At 35.5% G+C, this 17,415-nt stretch overlaps 1 protein-coding gene across 7 annotated transcripts in view; it reads right to left on the reverse strand.

Annotated features, from left to right (window-relative positions):
* grip1 (glutamate receptor interacting protein 1) overlaps window positions 1-17,415 on the reverse strand; it is a 550,412-nt gene that overhangs the window by 61,332 nt on the left and 471,665 nt on the right. For 5 of the 7 annotated variants that reach the window (XM_051923395.1, XM_051923366.1, XM_028806922.2 and 2 more), the window contains 3 exons: window positions 17,178-17,347; window positions 9,672-9,824; window positions 3,984-4,136 (listed from right to left, as the gene is read on the reverse strand). In XM_051923395.1, the coding sequence (XP_051779355.1) occupies window positions 3,984-4,136; window positions 9,672-9,824; window positions 17,178-17,347 (476 nt within the window). The remainder of the gene's footprint in view (window positions 1-3,983; window positions 4,137-9,671; window positions 9,825-17,177; window positions 17,348-17,415) is intronic. The other 2 variants (XM_051923388.1, XM_028806913.2) reach the window with 1 other exon arrangement.

Consider the following 17,415-nt stretch of genomic DNA (forward strand, 5'->3'; position numbering starts at 1 on the left):
AGTGGACTTGCAAGTAACAATGGTGAGAAGTGCATTTAGCAGACAATTGATCTGGTCTGCTTGAAGAAATACTGTAGCTTTAGCCTTAATCCAGAAACTCAAGATAACCAACTTCATAACACTACAAGAACTAACACTGAACAGTAAGTAAGTTACTTAATGGCATTTTAATCTTGTCCTGTGGTATAGTTCCATTGGGTGTCCTTTTTAGGTGTTCATGCATTGTGATAGTGCTATTTTGGACAACCATCTGTTTTTCACAAAAGAACCATTTTCTCAAATTTTTGGGTGCAAGGTGAAATGCTTCCTACACAGAGGAGAATTTTGCCTGATGTTTGAGGGAACCTTCTTCTGCTGAATGTGGTAAAGCTTTTAAAGACATTTCTCCTTAATTTGAAAATTCTCAAACACAATGGACCATGTTGCCTTTAGGAAATTATTTAGATTAAGAATTGAGATTATCCAATTAAACAATTACATTATGGTAATAACTGTGCACCACATCAGATTATTTAGATGCTATTGATTATGTATCTGTCTTTTTCATAAACATTTGTACATTTGCTGAAGCTGCAGACACCAAAGATTGCACAGCAGTTAGTTACAAGGTCCATTAGTTGTATTTTTTGAATTTGATTTCAGTTTGTAAATATATGCTGAATGCTTTATGCATTAAAAGTTAAATGCACAGTTTATGTTGGAAATACAAACTTAAAAAAATCTTTGGCTATGTGTGTACTATCAGATTCTACTTTAAATGACTATTGTCTTTTTTTCCCAGCAGTTTTAAATATAACATCTTTACTTCCTCAGACATCTGATGACAGAGATATCTCCATCTATGCTTCAATAAATGCTTACAAGGTGCACCCTGGAATGCATTTTTCACTGGCTGTTTACACTTGGCACGGTGCCTGCTCCACTCAGGATTGCAAGGTAATACAGAGGGCAGTAAAATAAGTTTAAAATATTACCGAGATATTTTGAGATAAATATGCCTTGGAAAATTTGTATGTTCAGATCAGCCACACATGCTGAGAACTGCACGAGTGTAACCCAATTTGTGACTCATATTATATATTTACTGTATATAGATATTGATGTTGTGCATATTGTATACTGTTACATTCAATCTGTATTCTTGCTATTGTATTATGTTAGTAGTTTCTGAAAGACATGAACGTAAAAACCCCATTATGCTGAGTGGATAGGGCAATAAACATGAAATTGACCTTCAGAATTACAGAAAATATGCTTTCCAAACCTTATGAAAATGGTAAAAACCGAAGAGGAAGCAAGACTGCAGCATTCACTTTAATACCTTCTTCCACTTGACCATGATTAGTGAATACTGAAGAAAAGTTTGTGCAACTACAAAACAATCCATGCATTCATCAGCTTGTCAAACGTCTAACATCTAACTAGGCCATTCAAATACATTACTTTTTTACTTTGTGTTAGCCTAACGCTGTGCTTGGAATGTTTGTCCCGCTAAAAGCTAGGGAATTTTACTAAGCTTCAGTACACTGAATCAAATCCCTTAGTAATATTTTCTGGTATTATGCTCCTTTTTTTTTTCTTCAATTCAACAATTTGTCTAGCCATGGAGATAAGAAGTGCCACACATAGTACTTTTAATTTTATTCCTAAATCTCATATCTTGGTGTCATTGAGATTCTTTCCCAAAACGTAAATGATTCATTCTCAAAATTTTTGGTTAACTCCAGACAGGCAAATGATTTTGAGTTAATTGGTTCTTTCTTACCATACATCACATCCAAAAGGGCCAATATTATGGACAGCTGGAAATACCTTTGCAGGCAGTGTCTGGACATGGTATTATAGCTTCTGTTTCATGATTGCTGAGTGGTGTTCAGAAGGAGAACCAAATTCTTTGATATAGTTGTGCCCCTTTTTGTAATTATGAATTTTTAGCACTTTGACTTAAAATTTAAATGCTTAATTGAGAGTATTTTCAATTTTATATGTTTTAAAGTATCAACACATTCCAGTAACTTCACCTTACCAATTAGTTTTTCCTTTCCAGTATCTAATCAGAAGTCTTGTCCCCTCTGCATAGCACAACATGCAGACATGAATGGCAAAAATCAATAGTAATTTATATGGAGATAAAAATGCAACGTGAAAAGTTCAATTAAAAATAAATAATTCTCTGTGAATGCTTACCCTTTACAAATTAATTTTCCAGTACTTATAATGAAGCATGATAGTAGAAGTGCTGTCAATACATTGATATACACATATTATTTTCCATTAGGGAACCAAGGAGATTTGCTGCCTGATATATACCTAATGTCAGAGTGGTATAATGGTCCAGATTTGTATTGTTGTACTGTCATAACATGGGACATCATAATAATGAAAAATGGAAATTTACACCACAGTCCTTTCCAGATCAGATGCTACCAGTATCATTTTAAATTAAAGGTCACTATGGACAGGTGAAGGAAAAGTTATAATAATCAAGAGCAGAGCAACTATAGATTAAAAAAAAATTAATTACTTCCAATTATGGCAAAAATATATTTATTCAAATAAGTATACAGTACTTGGTTACCATGTACACAGTAATAATAATGTCTCTACATACTACCAATAAAAGATGTCAAACATAAAATGGATTAAAGAAATACAAAGTGGCAGATGAACACAATACAACAGATGCCTTGTGATAATTGATCTCCTTAATGGTGCCACTATCACATAAAAGTTGGCAATTTAAACTATGAAACAAACAAGAGAGGTAAATACAATGTGCATAAAAAGAAAGATTGCCTCAGATTCAATGAAAATGGCCCCCAGGACAGAGTGGTGGCTCTGAGGCTAAAGGTCTGCACCAGTATCTGAATGGTTGCTGGATGAAATCCCTGTTACTACCAAAAGAAATCCTACTCTGCTGGACCCTTGAGCAAGACCCTTAACCTGCAATTGCTCCAGGGGTGCAGTACAATGGCTGACCCTGCGCTCTGACCCCAAGGGGTATGCAAAAACTAACAAATTCCTAATACAAGAAATTGTATAAGGCTAAATAAAGAACAAAAAAAAAACTAATGACTGTTTACCTAATAACATCACATTCAACTAACATTCTCATATTTCCAAAGCCTAATGAAAGGATCCAGAAGTGTAAAATATGCAATGAGCCAGACAGTAATGGTGTGTTAGAGCAGGCTGACTGAGGCCAAAATTCACTATTATATTATTCTAGCTATGTGCGGTCCTCAGGAGAAAAAAAAAACAACCTGAAGACCCCTAGCAGTTTTACTACATTACACTGGTAATGGATTACTGCAAAGAAGAAGAAGAAAAAAAAACTGCACATCAAAAATCAGAAGTTCATCAATAATAGGACCTTATGCTTCTGATCAAGTTTTCATACTGTATTAGTATCTCTGGAAAGAAGGTGCATAGAGGCAAGTCTTTTTCTTTGTAATAGTAAACAGACTGCACTTTACCCAAAGCTGCAGGAAAACAATTGAATACAATCAGTGTCAAAGAACTTGATCATCAGCTTTGCCTTTTTGTTTTTTGTTTGTAAAAACTGTTTACTCAAGCATTAATTTAAAATAATTATAAGGTGATCTGACAAAATTTACAATAAATGCATTTAATGTGTTTTTTTTTTCTACAATGTTGTATTCTGAAAGATTAATGATCTTATATCATAGCAATATACAGGATTCTTTATTTCGTTCCACACTTTGTGGCAAAGTCACAATCACCAGTATCTCTGTTTCTCTCTCACTAGTATGGAACATGAAAAATATTTACTATTATTTGTGAGTATTATTACTGTACAGTTGATACAATGCCTGTAGTTTTAGTTTATCTCTAAGTTCCATGCCTTCTATGTTTTAAATATTTTAGCACATAATATCTAATTTAAAATTTCCAGAGAAACATTTTCCATTAAGACAAGTTCAAGAATGTCCATTCAAAAAGAAAATAATAAAGAGACCTACATGAACTCTTGTGGTCCTTTTTCTTCATTTTCCTTCTTAACAAAGTGCCACGGGGACTAGTTGGGTACAAGTTACGAGGTAGGGTTCCAACATTAAGTGAACTCAGGCTGTATGCACTCATGGAGGTAGGTGAAAAGGATGAAGACACCAAGGCTGTAAAACAGAGGAAACAAAAATACAGATACATATTAAGTTGGTTACAGTAAACCAAAGTGAAAAACCTATAAACACTCCTTACTGCCGATACAACCACACAGCACACAACAATAATAATCATAAATACTGCCAGAAACTTTGGGCCGTTGCCTTTTTATGTCACATTTATATATCTAAACTTGAAACACCTTGAAGGGCCAATACTGTATGCTTATTGTCTGTAACTCAAAGTGTTCCATTTTGCTTTATGTATTATTTAGAATGAAAAGTCACTGACAGTATTTATTCATAACAAATAATAGCTAAAATGAAATTATAGTTCTTAAACCTGGATTCTGGGGAACTCTAGTAATAAAGAAATTTTAATCAGGTTCTCTAGTTCTAAAAAACCTAGACTGTTATTTGAGAAACACACTGTTTCTTTGGTGTGAAGCGACTAGAGAAAGTAAAAGCGACTAGAGAAAGTAAACAGTGAAATGGTGCCCTTTTCTATCTTGATTACACGGTTAGCCTTAATACAGAGTACCTTGTAAAATACTCTGCAGACTTCAGAAATAATATTTCCTTAAAAAGCCATGGCATGATAAAGAACAGTATATATAAGATGTTTGTATTTTCAAGTTCCAAATGATAAACATAAACACTGTTTAAATTAATTATTTCAAGTAGACAAGAACTATAATTCTATCTTGTTCACAAAATAAACATTTGAGACAAAGACATGGTCACTGAAATCAGGATTGACATGTACTAAATAATAATGACATACATTGGGTATCTTCCAGAAAAGGTAATTTCTCTGCAACCATGATTCAGTATGCAAGACTTATTGTCTTTTAACAAATGTAAGAGTATTTATGTAACTGGTTAGCAAACAGTTACATGCAGATAACACATATTACACCAGTGAAAGCAAATCCCTGGAGTTATATTCCATTTCCCATACTGCCTTTCAGTTTTTGAAAGAAAAAAAAAAGTGAAAATCTTGTTCGAATAAATTATAATTTATGCTCACCACCTATTTATCTTTAAAATGTCAACTAAACACATTTTGGCACAGATACAAATATGTAATTTCCAAAATATGAATACTTATTGTATTTAGTTTTTCCTTTTGGTACCAGAAAGAATGTCTTGTTTAAAAAACTTGTGATTCTGTTAATGTGACTTTTTGGCTATCTAAAAAAAACATGAAGTGAAGAAAGTGCAATATTGTGTCTTCCAAATGGTATTAATCAACTTTTGCTTACAGTTGATATCAACAAAGTTTTTTTTTTTTCTGGTAACATTATGGGTGAATAACATTATTTCTGTTCTAGTAGCAACAAAAAGCCCTACAAGCGATACCACTTTATCTTTCCATATACGATAACAAATAACATATTGGATTTTTCACACATTCACTGTGTGGAAGACTGATAATTAATTAATCAAGTTAAATCTCTTTCCATTCCTACACCATACGCCAGCATCTTTATAGTGTTTCTTGCTTTGAAATGAGGTCAACATTGATGCCAAAAACAGCAAAAGCAAGTATCTATTATTATTGATTTTGAAACACTAGACAACAATGAATCTTTGGTGATTTACCTAACCAATGTGCACCACAACCAAAGGCCCGTCCAAAAACACTCCCCCCTGCTCACATGTGACAGTCAAGAGATGGGCTACAGAATTCTGTTGTGGCAGGACACATCTCAAAAATGACTGAAGTTCTGGCCAGCTTTCTGCATCAATATTAGAAGAACATTTTGTGATGGACAGCATGCATGAACTGGTGTCCCCTGGATTCTAATCCCTTGACTGGCCGAGAGGCCAGGAGAATGGAAGAACAGGGGGAGACAACCTGGCAGGGCGACATACTGCCACAACACACTAGGTGGCAGAGTAACTGGGCGAACACCTGCAAGGCATACTGGGAACTGGAGTCCCATAGGGAAACCTTGTCAGGTTCCAAAGGTGCTGCCAGTGAGTGCTGCAGAGGCTTATGTGATCCCTACTTTGTGGAACTTCCATTTGACCAAAAAGTGTTTCCAATGGGCTATGCCCTAGAACTGGAAGTACTCCTTGGTCTAAGATAAAAGAAGCCGCTCTACCTCATCCAGGCACGTTGGAAGTCATGTGCAAGAGGACAAAGCCTGCCTGGGAAGAGTGGAGGAACAGCAGAAGGGATTGGAATTGTGATTGTGTTTATTAAGAAGCCTTTGTAAATGGAACTTTCATTAATAAATCTTGTACTTGCACTCAGGACTTGTGTATGGGGTTTGGGGTGCTGCAATGCCCAATACTTGTCACAATGTCTAATACTAGATGTTCTGAGGAGAAAATTTGAGTTAATGAATTTGGACAGGGAAAATTGTAAGTAGTGCATCATAACTGAGGAGTAACTAAGATGTATTACTATGACCCTGAACACAAACAACAATCAAAACAATGAAAGCATGGTGATCCTCTAACATCAAAGAAATTCAAGGTCTAAACTAGTGCCAGCAAGATCATATTCACATTTTTTACGATGTTTAGAGTGTAGATCATATTGATTCCATGTAACTAGTCAATATTACGATGATTTACACTATTTTTTGTGTCCGTCAAGTATGGAAAAGCTGCCAGCCACCTATTTTCTGCTTCATGATACTGCTCATGCTCGCACTACATTAAAGATATGCTATACCCACCCCATTCTCCAGACTTAGACCCATGAGACTACTACATGTTGCCCAACCTGAAACACTACCTGCATGGAATGTGCTCTGCCAATGTTAAAAATGTCATGTTAGCTATACAAGAGTCATTGCACAAGCAAGAGAAAAGGATCAGAGTTGCAGACGAATGTAACAAATGTACTGGTGTTCACAGAAATTATGCTGAAAGATAAAACTTGTTTGGTTTTACTGCTTTGCACTTAATAGGCCAGGCTCAAAACATTTTGATCATCCCTCACATATTCTGATGTTGAAATCATCATATTTTAAGAATGCAGTCATTTCTTAAGGTTTACATGGCTAATATATCAGCAGTCCTATAGCTTCATATATTCTAACTCTCCAAGAGATCAGAACAAGTGCTGAACAAGTCACTTTTGTGAATATGAAAGGAACAAACTCCTAATTCCACCGTTAAACTACCTTTTGACATGACCTGATACTGATGTTTTCACACCAGTATCCATCACAGATTTCATATTGGTGTAAATACCCAATGACCACATGGTATCCAGTTATTAAAAAATCGGAAAGAGGCTGTTTTCATATTGAATTCCATTTTAATTCTGCTCATCAACATGTCATCTGAATTTAAATAGTCAAATCAGATTTTCACCAAAGGATGTAGCTTTATTAATTAACTTTTGTGCAAAATGTGAAACATAAAAAGGATAGAGAGATGACAGTTGCAAGATATTAAAATGTTATTTGTCTTATTCGGTGTTCTCCATTCTACCATTAGGATATATCAAAAACATTAATAATAGAGTTCTTCACTTTTATCTGCCACTGTGTATGCACATTCCTCTCTGAATGGAGGTACATGAAATCACAGCAGAAAATGCTGAGACTTGTAATATATTCCTGCGTGAGGGCTCTCCATATCTAGCAAATAGGCTTTGTTTCAAAAGACAAACAGAAAAACATTTGGGAATACATATTTTCAAGTTACACTTGTCACAACATTATAATACATGTACAGCACACATATCTCACATAACCTGAAAAGTATGCGTAAACACATTTCCACTTATAAATGTAAATAGCACAGACATGGGATAGTATTATTCATTCCAAAATCGGGCATGGAAATGTTGACAAAATTCACTCAATGCACTACAATAAATAATGGAAAATTCTGGAGTGGAACAAACTTTTAAAAAGATTTAGACTTTTCTGAATTTATACATTTAGACCTCAAGTTTATATTACTACAAAATGAAATTGAATATGGGCAAATTAAAGCTCCCCAGGCACCACATTTAAGAACATATTTCACTTACTTTGTACAGACATTAAAACTTCCATCTTTCCTCCAGTTACTGTATGTACTGGACAGACACTACTGTTATCACACTTTAAGAAATGATCTTCCATCAATGGCTCCCAGTTATGCGGGATAGTGCATATTTCTAGCATAACATGGAACATGGTAAATCTTCAGATGAAGGACCCTTCCTTCCCCAACAAGTTAGAACAAAATTAGAAAAATAATTAAAAAGCAATTTCTTTGGGAAGTTAATATAATTTGTACAACCCTTAAAAAACCAAATAACACGCAGACAGCCATCTGGTCACTGAAATAGAACCACCACATACAAGAAAGAGGAGCTAGCAATAAAAAAAAAATGAATGAAAATGATTTGTGCAAATAAAAAGAATCATGGATGAGGAATAGCTGAAGAGAGGATCTCAAACACAGTATAAGGAGAGCTGGTTTTCATTCCATTCAGTTCAAGCTTTCAGTTTCATTTTTTTTTTTTTTTTAAAGATTGCTTATTTCAGGTCTTAGTCTGTACGATTAGAAAAAATGCTCTTACAAGTTTTACATATTTAGAAAGAGAATGAAGTTATTGTCTTTCTGATTTTAAAGCACCCAAGAGATGATAAGGAAGACAGGGCTGTGAAAGAGACTGTTTCTTCTTCATACCTGTACTATAATATTGTTAAAAGTGCTAAAATTATGGCTGTAGAAAATCTTTAACTATCTTACAAAACATCCATTTTTGTAATATTTTTAATTATGAAGATTGAAAACAGAAGAATCCTATATAATTGTAATTCTGTTTCTCCTTTGAGATACTCCATGGTATAATTAAGTGCTACGAAATTAGTTCATATATATTACATTGGTAAAGTTCACTTGGTAACTTGTTAAGAATCTGGCTGGAATGAAAATTGGCACACATAGAGGATCACCTCAATACTGAACTTGAGAGTCCAAGTCATGTGAAATAAAATTATGAAAACAGGCATCAAATAATTATCAGCACCACTGGAAGGTAGCAAAAGGTGGATATGTCATGATAGGGAGTTCTAGCTACTATGTGATTTGCTGTAATTGCTGGAGGAAAAGGGATAAAAGGATAATACCAATTTGAAAAATGTCTCTCATGTCAATATCATCTACAGGTATAAACTGTACACACATAGGCAGTCACATATCAGATGCTGGTGTATATATGCAAAGTCTAGAAAGTATTTCTTGCTTGTAATTAAATTTGGACAAACCTACTTATTAAATCAGTAGACCAAGTCAATGGTGGACTAGAATTTGTAATGTATTACAACATGTTGTGATATTTTGCCATTGGTTAATAAATTTCTATCCATGCTTTATATGAAATAGTACTCCACAAGTAGTGTTAAGTAGCACATAAGGAACAATTCTATGTAGGCTGCTTCCTTCCAGTGACAGCACAGATCCTACAAACAGGTCTGTGAGTTCTGATTTGTGTGAGAGAATGGTACAGGAGGAAACACAGAAACAGGAAAGGACTTGGAAACCAAAAAGAAGGAAAAGGAAGAAGAAAGAGAGGAACATTACGAAGGTTGTTTGGAGAGGGTTTCTGGTATTTCAAGGTCTGCGTCCTGCAATGGTCAGGGTGGTAGGTGTTATAATGTTGGTAGGAGAGGAAGTTGCTGTTGTTGTTGGCGCAAGAATCCCAGGTGGACTGTCTGTTGCTCCTCTGCACCTTGACTGTCCGGATGAAGGGATGAGTGAGGTTGCATATCAACGGAAAGAGAAAATAAATAAAAAGCACCAGAATACTGGGACAGGTAACTAAATGACCAGAATAAAATGCAAAACAGAATGCAAATAAAAATACCATGTCCAGAGTGCACCTATGCTAATCAGAGTGCTGTCGCAGTGCACAGGTAATGCAGTTATCACCCAAGGTAAAAGCAGTAGGTTAATAATGGCAGCATAGTAAGATTGATTGAATGTGGAGAGAACCTTCTGCTCACTGAAAGAACACCAGAGCATGCCAGTGTTTCTAGTTATCATCCAGATCAAGCTTTTTACTTCATGGTAAAACTTCCCTTTAACTGATACATTTGTTGATTACTGCTGCTTTTATCCCCAAATATTTCAAGCAAACAGATTCCATTTCTGCATCATTAGACTGCTTGAAAAGAGAACTTATTTTGTTCAAGTTCTCTTAAAAAAACACTTCTTACTGAATTAAAAACATAAGTCACACTTTATTATGCCTTAATAATATCACTTTTATCACTTTGTTTTTAGTTCCTTTCAATAAAACTTCATGTACAATTAGTAGAGGAAAATACAACTAGTAAACCAAAAAATCTGGACAATAATTTGTATTGTCTTTGTAACATGTTTATTTAAGAAGACATGAGACTTAAAAGTAAGTTAATTGTGGCTGGAATAGAAAGTAGAAAAAAAAAAAGAATTCTCTCTTTGTTACATACCTTTCACTATATTAGTTTCTAAACTAATTCTGAGAATTCACAAATGCACTCTCTTTCATTCTCTCTTTTTGTGAATGTTCTTCTTGAAAATGTTATAAAATCTTAACTGTGTTTCAAAGCTTGTCAGCTTTGAGATGGCACAATAAATTATGTATTGGGAATTATATACTGTACATATAAGAATGCCAAAGCTTATCAGTATGAATGAGAACATGCAATATGAAAGGTGTGCTATAAAAAAATAAAGATTGCGTGACAAACGCAGGAGTGCATAACTCAATGCTGCCTACACTACTATGTACACCTGGTTCTATTCTGTACTTGCTGAATAATTTTTAAAATCACTTGAGATAAACAAGAGAAGTAGATCACACATTCACTTTATATGCATCTATATGCAAATTCTTTTTGAAAAAAATTGCATTTCTCCGTGTGGTTTCTTAGGAAAGACAGCTTCACACACTGGAGCTTGTGAATGCTGAAGAAGGTAAACAGGAAGATGAACTGATAAAAAACCTCAGCTACAAGCATGAACCAGAAAAATGACACCTATTCTACTGGGGTTTACAATCTATATGCACCACACTTCTCCAGGTTTTGTCAGCTCTTAACCCAGTAATCAGTGATATTCTATTCATATTAATTTTACTTATGTATTCATTAACTGGATTTCAAACCGTCAAATTGCTTATTAGGAAAATGCATTTCAATATGGCTTCTGGCTTTGTACCATCTATTAAAAGTACCACTTCTACCATTCCATTATTAGAATCTCCTCAGTGACACAATGCCTAAAAATCAGTGCCATTTGTTTTTTCTTTTAACAAGAATAAAAAGCCTGAATGACAGCACAAGAGTGACATACTGTGCACACTGAAATGATATTAATCTATAATGAAGTGCGCTCTTTTTCTCCAAGATGTTTGACAACCTGCAAATTCAATGGGATACAGTTATGATTTTAAAAAGGATTCTAGGGCACAAGGCAAAAATAAATAATGTAGCAGGTCAAACCGCATGAAAACATGAGACAAGCACCTTAATATTTTTACAAATTAATCTTTATTTTATGTAGTGCCTTTCACAACATGAGACTGTATCTGTTAATGCTTTCAATGTAGGGCCCTGGGCAAATTAAATAAAGTAAAAATACAAAGCAAACATTAACAAAACATGTTATAGTCTAATTGGGGAAAAAAAAAATATTTTCAAAATTATTCTCCATTCAATAAGCCATAAAATTTCAGTGTGCCACTTCTAGACATTACCACTGTACATACACACAATGATACTAAGCTAGAAGGAATTAAAGATTTAAACTAGGTTTAAATGTTAGATTTAAATACACAAAGGAGGAAGTCGAATTTACAACTTATGAGTAGGAACTTGAAGTAGCAAGGGACTCATTATTCTCTACACCTGGATGGAATACAGAACCAATTAAGTAGGTCAAAAGGATGTTAGGTTATAATGTATATCATGATGTGTAGAGTAAAGGTCAAGGGAGATTATAGCTAAGCCATATAACTCACCAGTATAATACTATACTCAGTTTTGGTTACAAAAATGATACAACAGTGTTACAGAAAGGAATAGAAGGGCGACTAGGCTCATTCTGGGAATTCAAGGTATAAGTTGTGAGGAAAGATTGGAGGAATTGAACCTTATCAGTTTAAAGAAACATAGATTAGGAGGTCACATGCCTGAAGTTTTCATAATTACAAAGGAAATTATTATGGTGAGTCTCAGCTGTCTCTTTAAAATGTCACTTTACTTTCTAACCAACGTATTCCAGACCAGGGTCCACAAGGCAGGAACAAACCCTGGACAAAGCGTCATTCCATTGCAGGGCGAACCCACACACATACACATCAGAGCCAATTTAGCATCACCAATTCATCTAACCTGTATGTCCTTAGGACAGTTGGAGGAAACCATAGCACCCAGAGAAACCCATGCAGACATGGGGAGAACATGCAAACATCAGAAAGGAAGAACCCGGGACACAAACCCTGGTCTCTAAACTGTGAAGCATCAGTGCTAGAGCTGTGTCACCATTCACTTTATAATGATGTCTTCAAAAAGACAAAGATGTAAACTTATGAGTAAATTTTGCACAATCATTACAAAGTTTTCCTTCACACTGAGAATGATAGGCATATTAAAGTTCTAAAGCAGAGTGGTAAACTGTTGAATTTTGGGGAACTTCAAAATTCATATGAATGTTATTTTGAAAAACTGGTGAACAGGACTGATAAAGTTTGTTGGTTTCAATGGCCTTTACTCGTCACTATTGTTCTAATGTTCTAATATATGAAGAAACAGGCTGACACTATCTCAGTACAGTGGAACCTTGGTTTACGAGTGTTTTGCAAGACGAGCAAAAATATTAAATAAATTTAAACTTGATAAACGAGCGAGGCCTTGCAGTACGAGTAGTATGTATAGGTTTTGTCTGCTGAGCGTCATGTGATCACAACTGAGCTGATGGTTCTGCTCTCTCTCTCGCTGCGGGATTGTGGGCAATCGTCTCCTATTCTCCGTCTGAGTCGGCGTGCCTCACTCATATAGTCAACATCCGTACGAGCGTATACTTTTTACTACAGCATTGTGACTGTGTGTGTGTGTGTGTTTGCTCGCGTGTGTGTGTGCTCACGCGTGTGTGCTGTGACGTGCGAGTCCCCGTCTTGCACCCTAAAACACGAAGCTGAGTCTCAGTACTTTAGCAACACCAGATTTATTCAGCTTGAAACAGCAACAGCGCGGTTATTTATTGTAGCGGGATCTGCGGCTCTCCTATACACAGACACAGCAGTCAGGCAGAGCCCTGCGCATTTATAATGTTCCTTGTATCACCCATCGACGGCAGGCGCTTATAGCATGTAGGCGATCTTTTCGGATTCGCTTTTACGGCGAACTGCTACAGCGCTGGGAGACTGCGATTGCTTTGGGACGCTCTTTCGCGTGTCGTCCCGTTGGGTGCAATCCCACAAGAGTTTAGAAACTCACTCACACCAGCCATGATTCTTTTCAAAGGTAAAGTGCAGGTTAATTTGTTTTATGTATTTTTACTTTATATTTTGTATTAATCATTTTTATATGAATAGCTTTGGGTTGTGGAACAAATCATCTGAGTTTCCATTATTTCTTATGGGGAAATTCACATTGATATACGAGTGCTTTGGACTACGAGCACGTTTCCGGAACGAATTATGCTCGCAAACCGAGGTTCCACTGTATTTCTTTACATTCAACATGTTATCTTACACCTATTGCTGCTATCAGTTTACTTCCAGTTCCTATATTGTACATAGTTATACAGGTGTCATCTGTAAAAATTGCAAACATGTATTTCTTTTCAGGGAAGGAAAGAGACTTAATCCTAAGTTTAAAGCTATTTCTGAAATATTTTATGCAGTTTTGATTTCCTTTTTATTTGAAGTACATAACAGAACTAGATAAAATCCACAACTTTAAAGTAAAAAAGAGAGAAGCAATTGTAACTTTTCACTTGAATAAGACCACCGACTGGATACATGATAGAACTATTTTGCTTTTAAAAAAGAAAAAAAAAAAAGAATTTCGCATTAATAGTATGATGTGCTAAAATTAACTCAGCAAAACAAATATTACATTATAGCTACTACTGGTTGTGTTATAATGAGGCATATCCACTGGATATATTTACATATACTGTACATATCTTTCCGTTGATCTAGTTTTCAGGACTCTGACAATACTAGGCTTTGAGTGAATGAGATGCAAAAAAAAAAAAAAAATCCTGTGTCAGAATTCTCTCTCAGTATTCACTATTGTGTTGCTGCAGAAAAACAGCCAGGTGAAACTGTCACTAAACAAAGAAAAACAAACCTAACACAAAATAGACTTGTATGATGTATTAGTCTCAACTTTGAGAATGCTATTCAAGTTTCGTATTTACATCTACATAAAGTATAATAATTTGGTGCATTTAAATATTAAGAAGTTTGAAAATACAGTGGAACCTCGGTTTGCGAGCATAATTCGTTCCGGAAACGTGCTCATAGTGCAAAGCACTCGTATATCAAAGTGAATTTCCCCATAAGAAATAATGGAAACTCAGATGATTTGTTCCACAACCCAAAACTATTCATATAAAAATGCTTAATACAAAATATAAAGTAAAAATACATAAAACAAATTAACCTGCACTTTGCCATTGAAAAGAATCATGGCTGGTGTGAGTGAGGTTTCTAAACTCTTGTGGGATTCCACCCAACGGGATGACACGCGGAAGAGCGTCCCAAAGCAATCGCAATCTCCCAGCGCTGTAGCAGTTTGCTGTAAAAGCGAATCTGAAAAGATTGCAGACATGCTATAAGCACCTGCCGTCGATGGGTAATACAAGGAACAAAGAACATCATAAATGTGCAGGGCACTGCCTGACTGCTGTGTCTGTTTCAAGCTGAATAAAGCTGGTGTTGACTCAGCTTTGTGTCTTAGCGTGCAAGATGGGGACTCGCACGTCACAGCACACATGCGCGCGCGAGCACACACACACATGAGCGCGCGCATGCACACACACATACACACGCGCGCGCGCACACACACAGTCACAATGCTAATGCTGTAGTAAACAGTATACGCTCGTACGGATGTTTACTATGAGTGAGGCACGCCGACTCAGACAGAGAATAGGAGATGATTGCCCACAATCCCGCAGCGAGAGAGAGAAGAACCATCAGTTCAGTTGTGATCACATGACGCTCAGCAGACAAAGAGTATACATACTACTCGTACTGCAAGACCTCACTCGTTTATCAAGTCAAAATTTATTAAAAATTTTTGCTCGTCTTGCACAACACTCGTAAACCAAGTTACTCGCAAACCGAGGCTCCACTGTATTTTACAAATGTAAATGCAATGGTTTATTGACTAGTACAGCTGCCCAACACCTGCAGAATTCAGCATTCAGTTGCACGCACTGATACCATTTACATGTTTGTAGCTTCTCAAACTTAGTGTATTTTATGTCCAGGTACCCTGTTTTATTCGAAAGACATGCATGCTGAGACAGTAAACTTCCCCATAATAAGTGAATGTGCCAAATGATGGACAGGTGCTCCACAAATCTCCAGCTCCTTCACAAACCTGTGTTAATAAGTAAGCATGTACATGTATAAATAAAAAAAGTTTGATTAATTGCAGAATACATGCAGTGCGTTAGCATGTGTGATGGTAGATTCGGTGTCAATAGTGAAGATTTATTCTGGTATCTGCAGGCTGTTGTGGTATTTATTTCATTAAATGGTAGGTCCTGCTGATAACTTTAAAGAAAATTGTTTAAAAAAGTTTGTAAGGTAAACAAAAGCAACCATAGGTTTTTATGGTTACAAAGGAATGTACCAATTACTTGAGAGTTTGAATGGCAGAACCTATTTGTATCCTATTACATTCATTTAAAATTGTGTCCATGGTCCTCAGTTTGAAAAAGATGGACTATCCTCTCAGAGTAGTAGGTGAATTACTACCTCAAGTTGAAGAGTTTAATTATCACAGAGTCTTGTTCACAAGTTAAGAAGAAAAGGGATGGTGACAGAATGAAGCAGCGAGCACAGTTATTTGGTTGCTATACCAATTCGTAGTGGTGAAGAAGGTGTCAAGCCAGAAGGCAATGTTCTCGATTTACCAGTCAATCTATGTTACTATACCATCACCTATTGTCATGAGCTTTGGGTAATGAACAAAAGGATAGGTAAAAGCAGTGAAAATGAGCTTGGGCTTGCCTTGGGATCCCACAGTATGAGTTGGTAATTGTGGCTGGCAAAAGGTATATACGGGCCTCACTGCTAAAACTGTTGTCTCTTGACCCAGTCATGGATAAGCAGTAAAAAATGAGATGAAATGAGATATGTTTAGTGTATAAAAGACAATTGAACATATATCTCTGTAATGGTTTCACAGCTCCATTAACTGCCTGTGCTCCCAATTCCCAAAGTTCTTTGTAAAATTAAAGCTTGGTCTAATGGGTGTTTTAGCTGTTCCATTAAAAAATGTGTACACTCCCAATTCATTAGGATTCAACACTGCGATAGCCCTGAAATAACTATTCAGAACATAAAGTGCCTCATTTCCAAAAAATAATGTGCAGTACATATGTGTTGTTTGCACTTTCTTGCATATGTATATTGTATTTTCTTTGCTCTCCAAACAAAATACTAATCTGTTACAAACAACCCTGTGGAAACTTTGAACATTTTCAAAGATCTCCTCACGATAGCACTTATGATAAACAGAAGAATGTAAATTACGTGACTGTGATTAAAAAAAATTATGTGTTGATAGTCATTAGGGTTAAATACTATATTACAAATACATAATAGCTGAATGAAAGAGCATTCAGCATAAGTCAGTTAGAAAGGCACTATATAAAATGAAGAATAATTAAAGCAACAAATAAATTGCATTATCATTTGCTTAATATTTAAAATTAATACTCAAACACTGCTTTTTTTGTATTATGTTTACTTCAGAATATTAGCTCAGACTTAATTGAGTTTACTTGTAAAGTAGTTATTTATTTTATCACAATATTTCAAAACATAATGAGGAAAGAAATTAAAGTAAGTTCTCTTACCATGTTCTGGACCCTTTAGAGCCAGTCTTGTTTGGTGTTGAGGAAGAATTTCTAGTTTGACATGTTCACATGCACTAGCCAAGAGCTGTGTTGATTCTGCTAAAGTGCAGTACTCCATGCTGGTGCCATCAACTGATAATATGTGATCACCAGCATGTAATGCACCACACCTGGTTAGGACCAAGAACATCATATTAGTGACTATAATCAACCCACTATACAATTACAAAATTTAATG

The sequence above is a fragment of the Erpetoichthys calabaricus genome, chromosome 1, assembly GCF_900747795.2.
Source record: "Erpetoichthys calabaricus chromosome 1, fErpCal1.3, whole genome shotgun sequence".
NCBI lineage: Eukaryota > Metazoa > Chordata > Cladistia > Polypteriformes > Polypteridae > Erpetoichthys > Erpetoichthys calabaricus.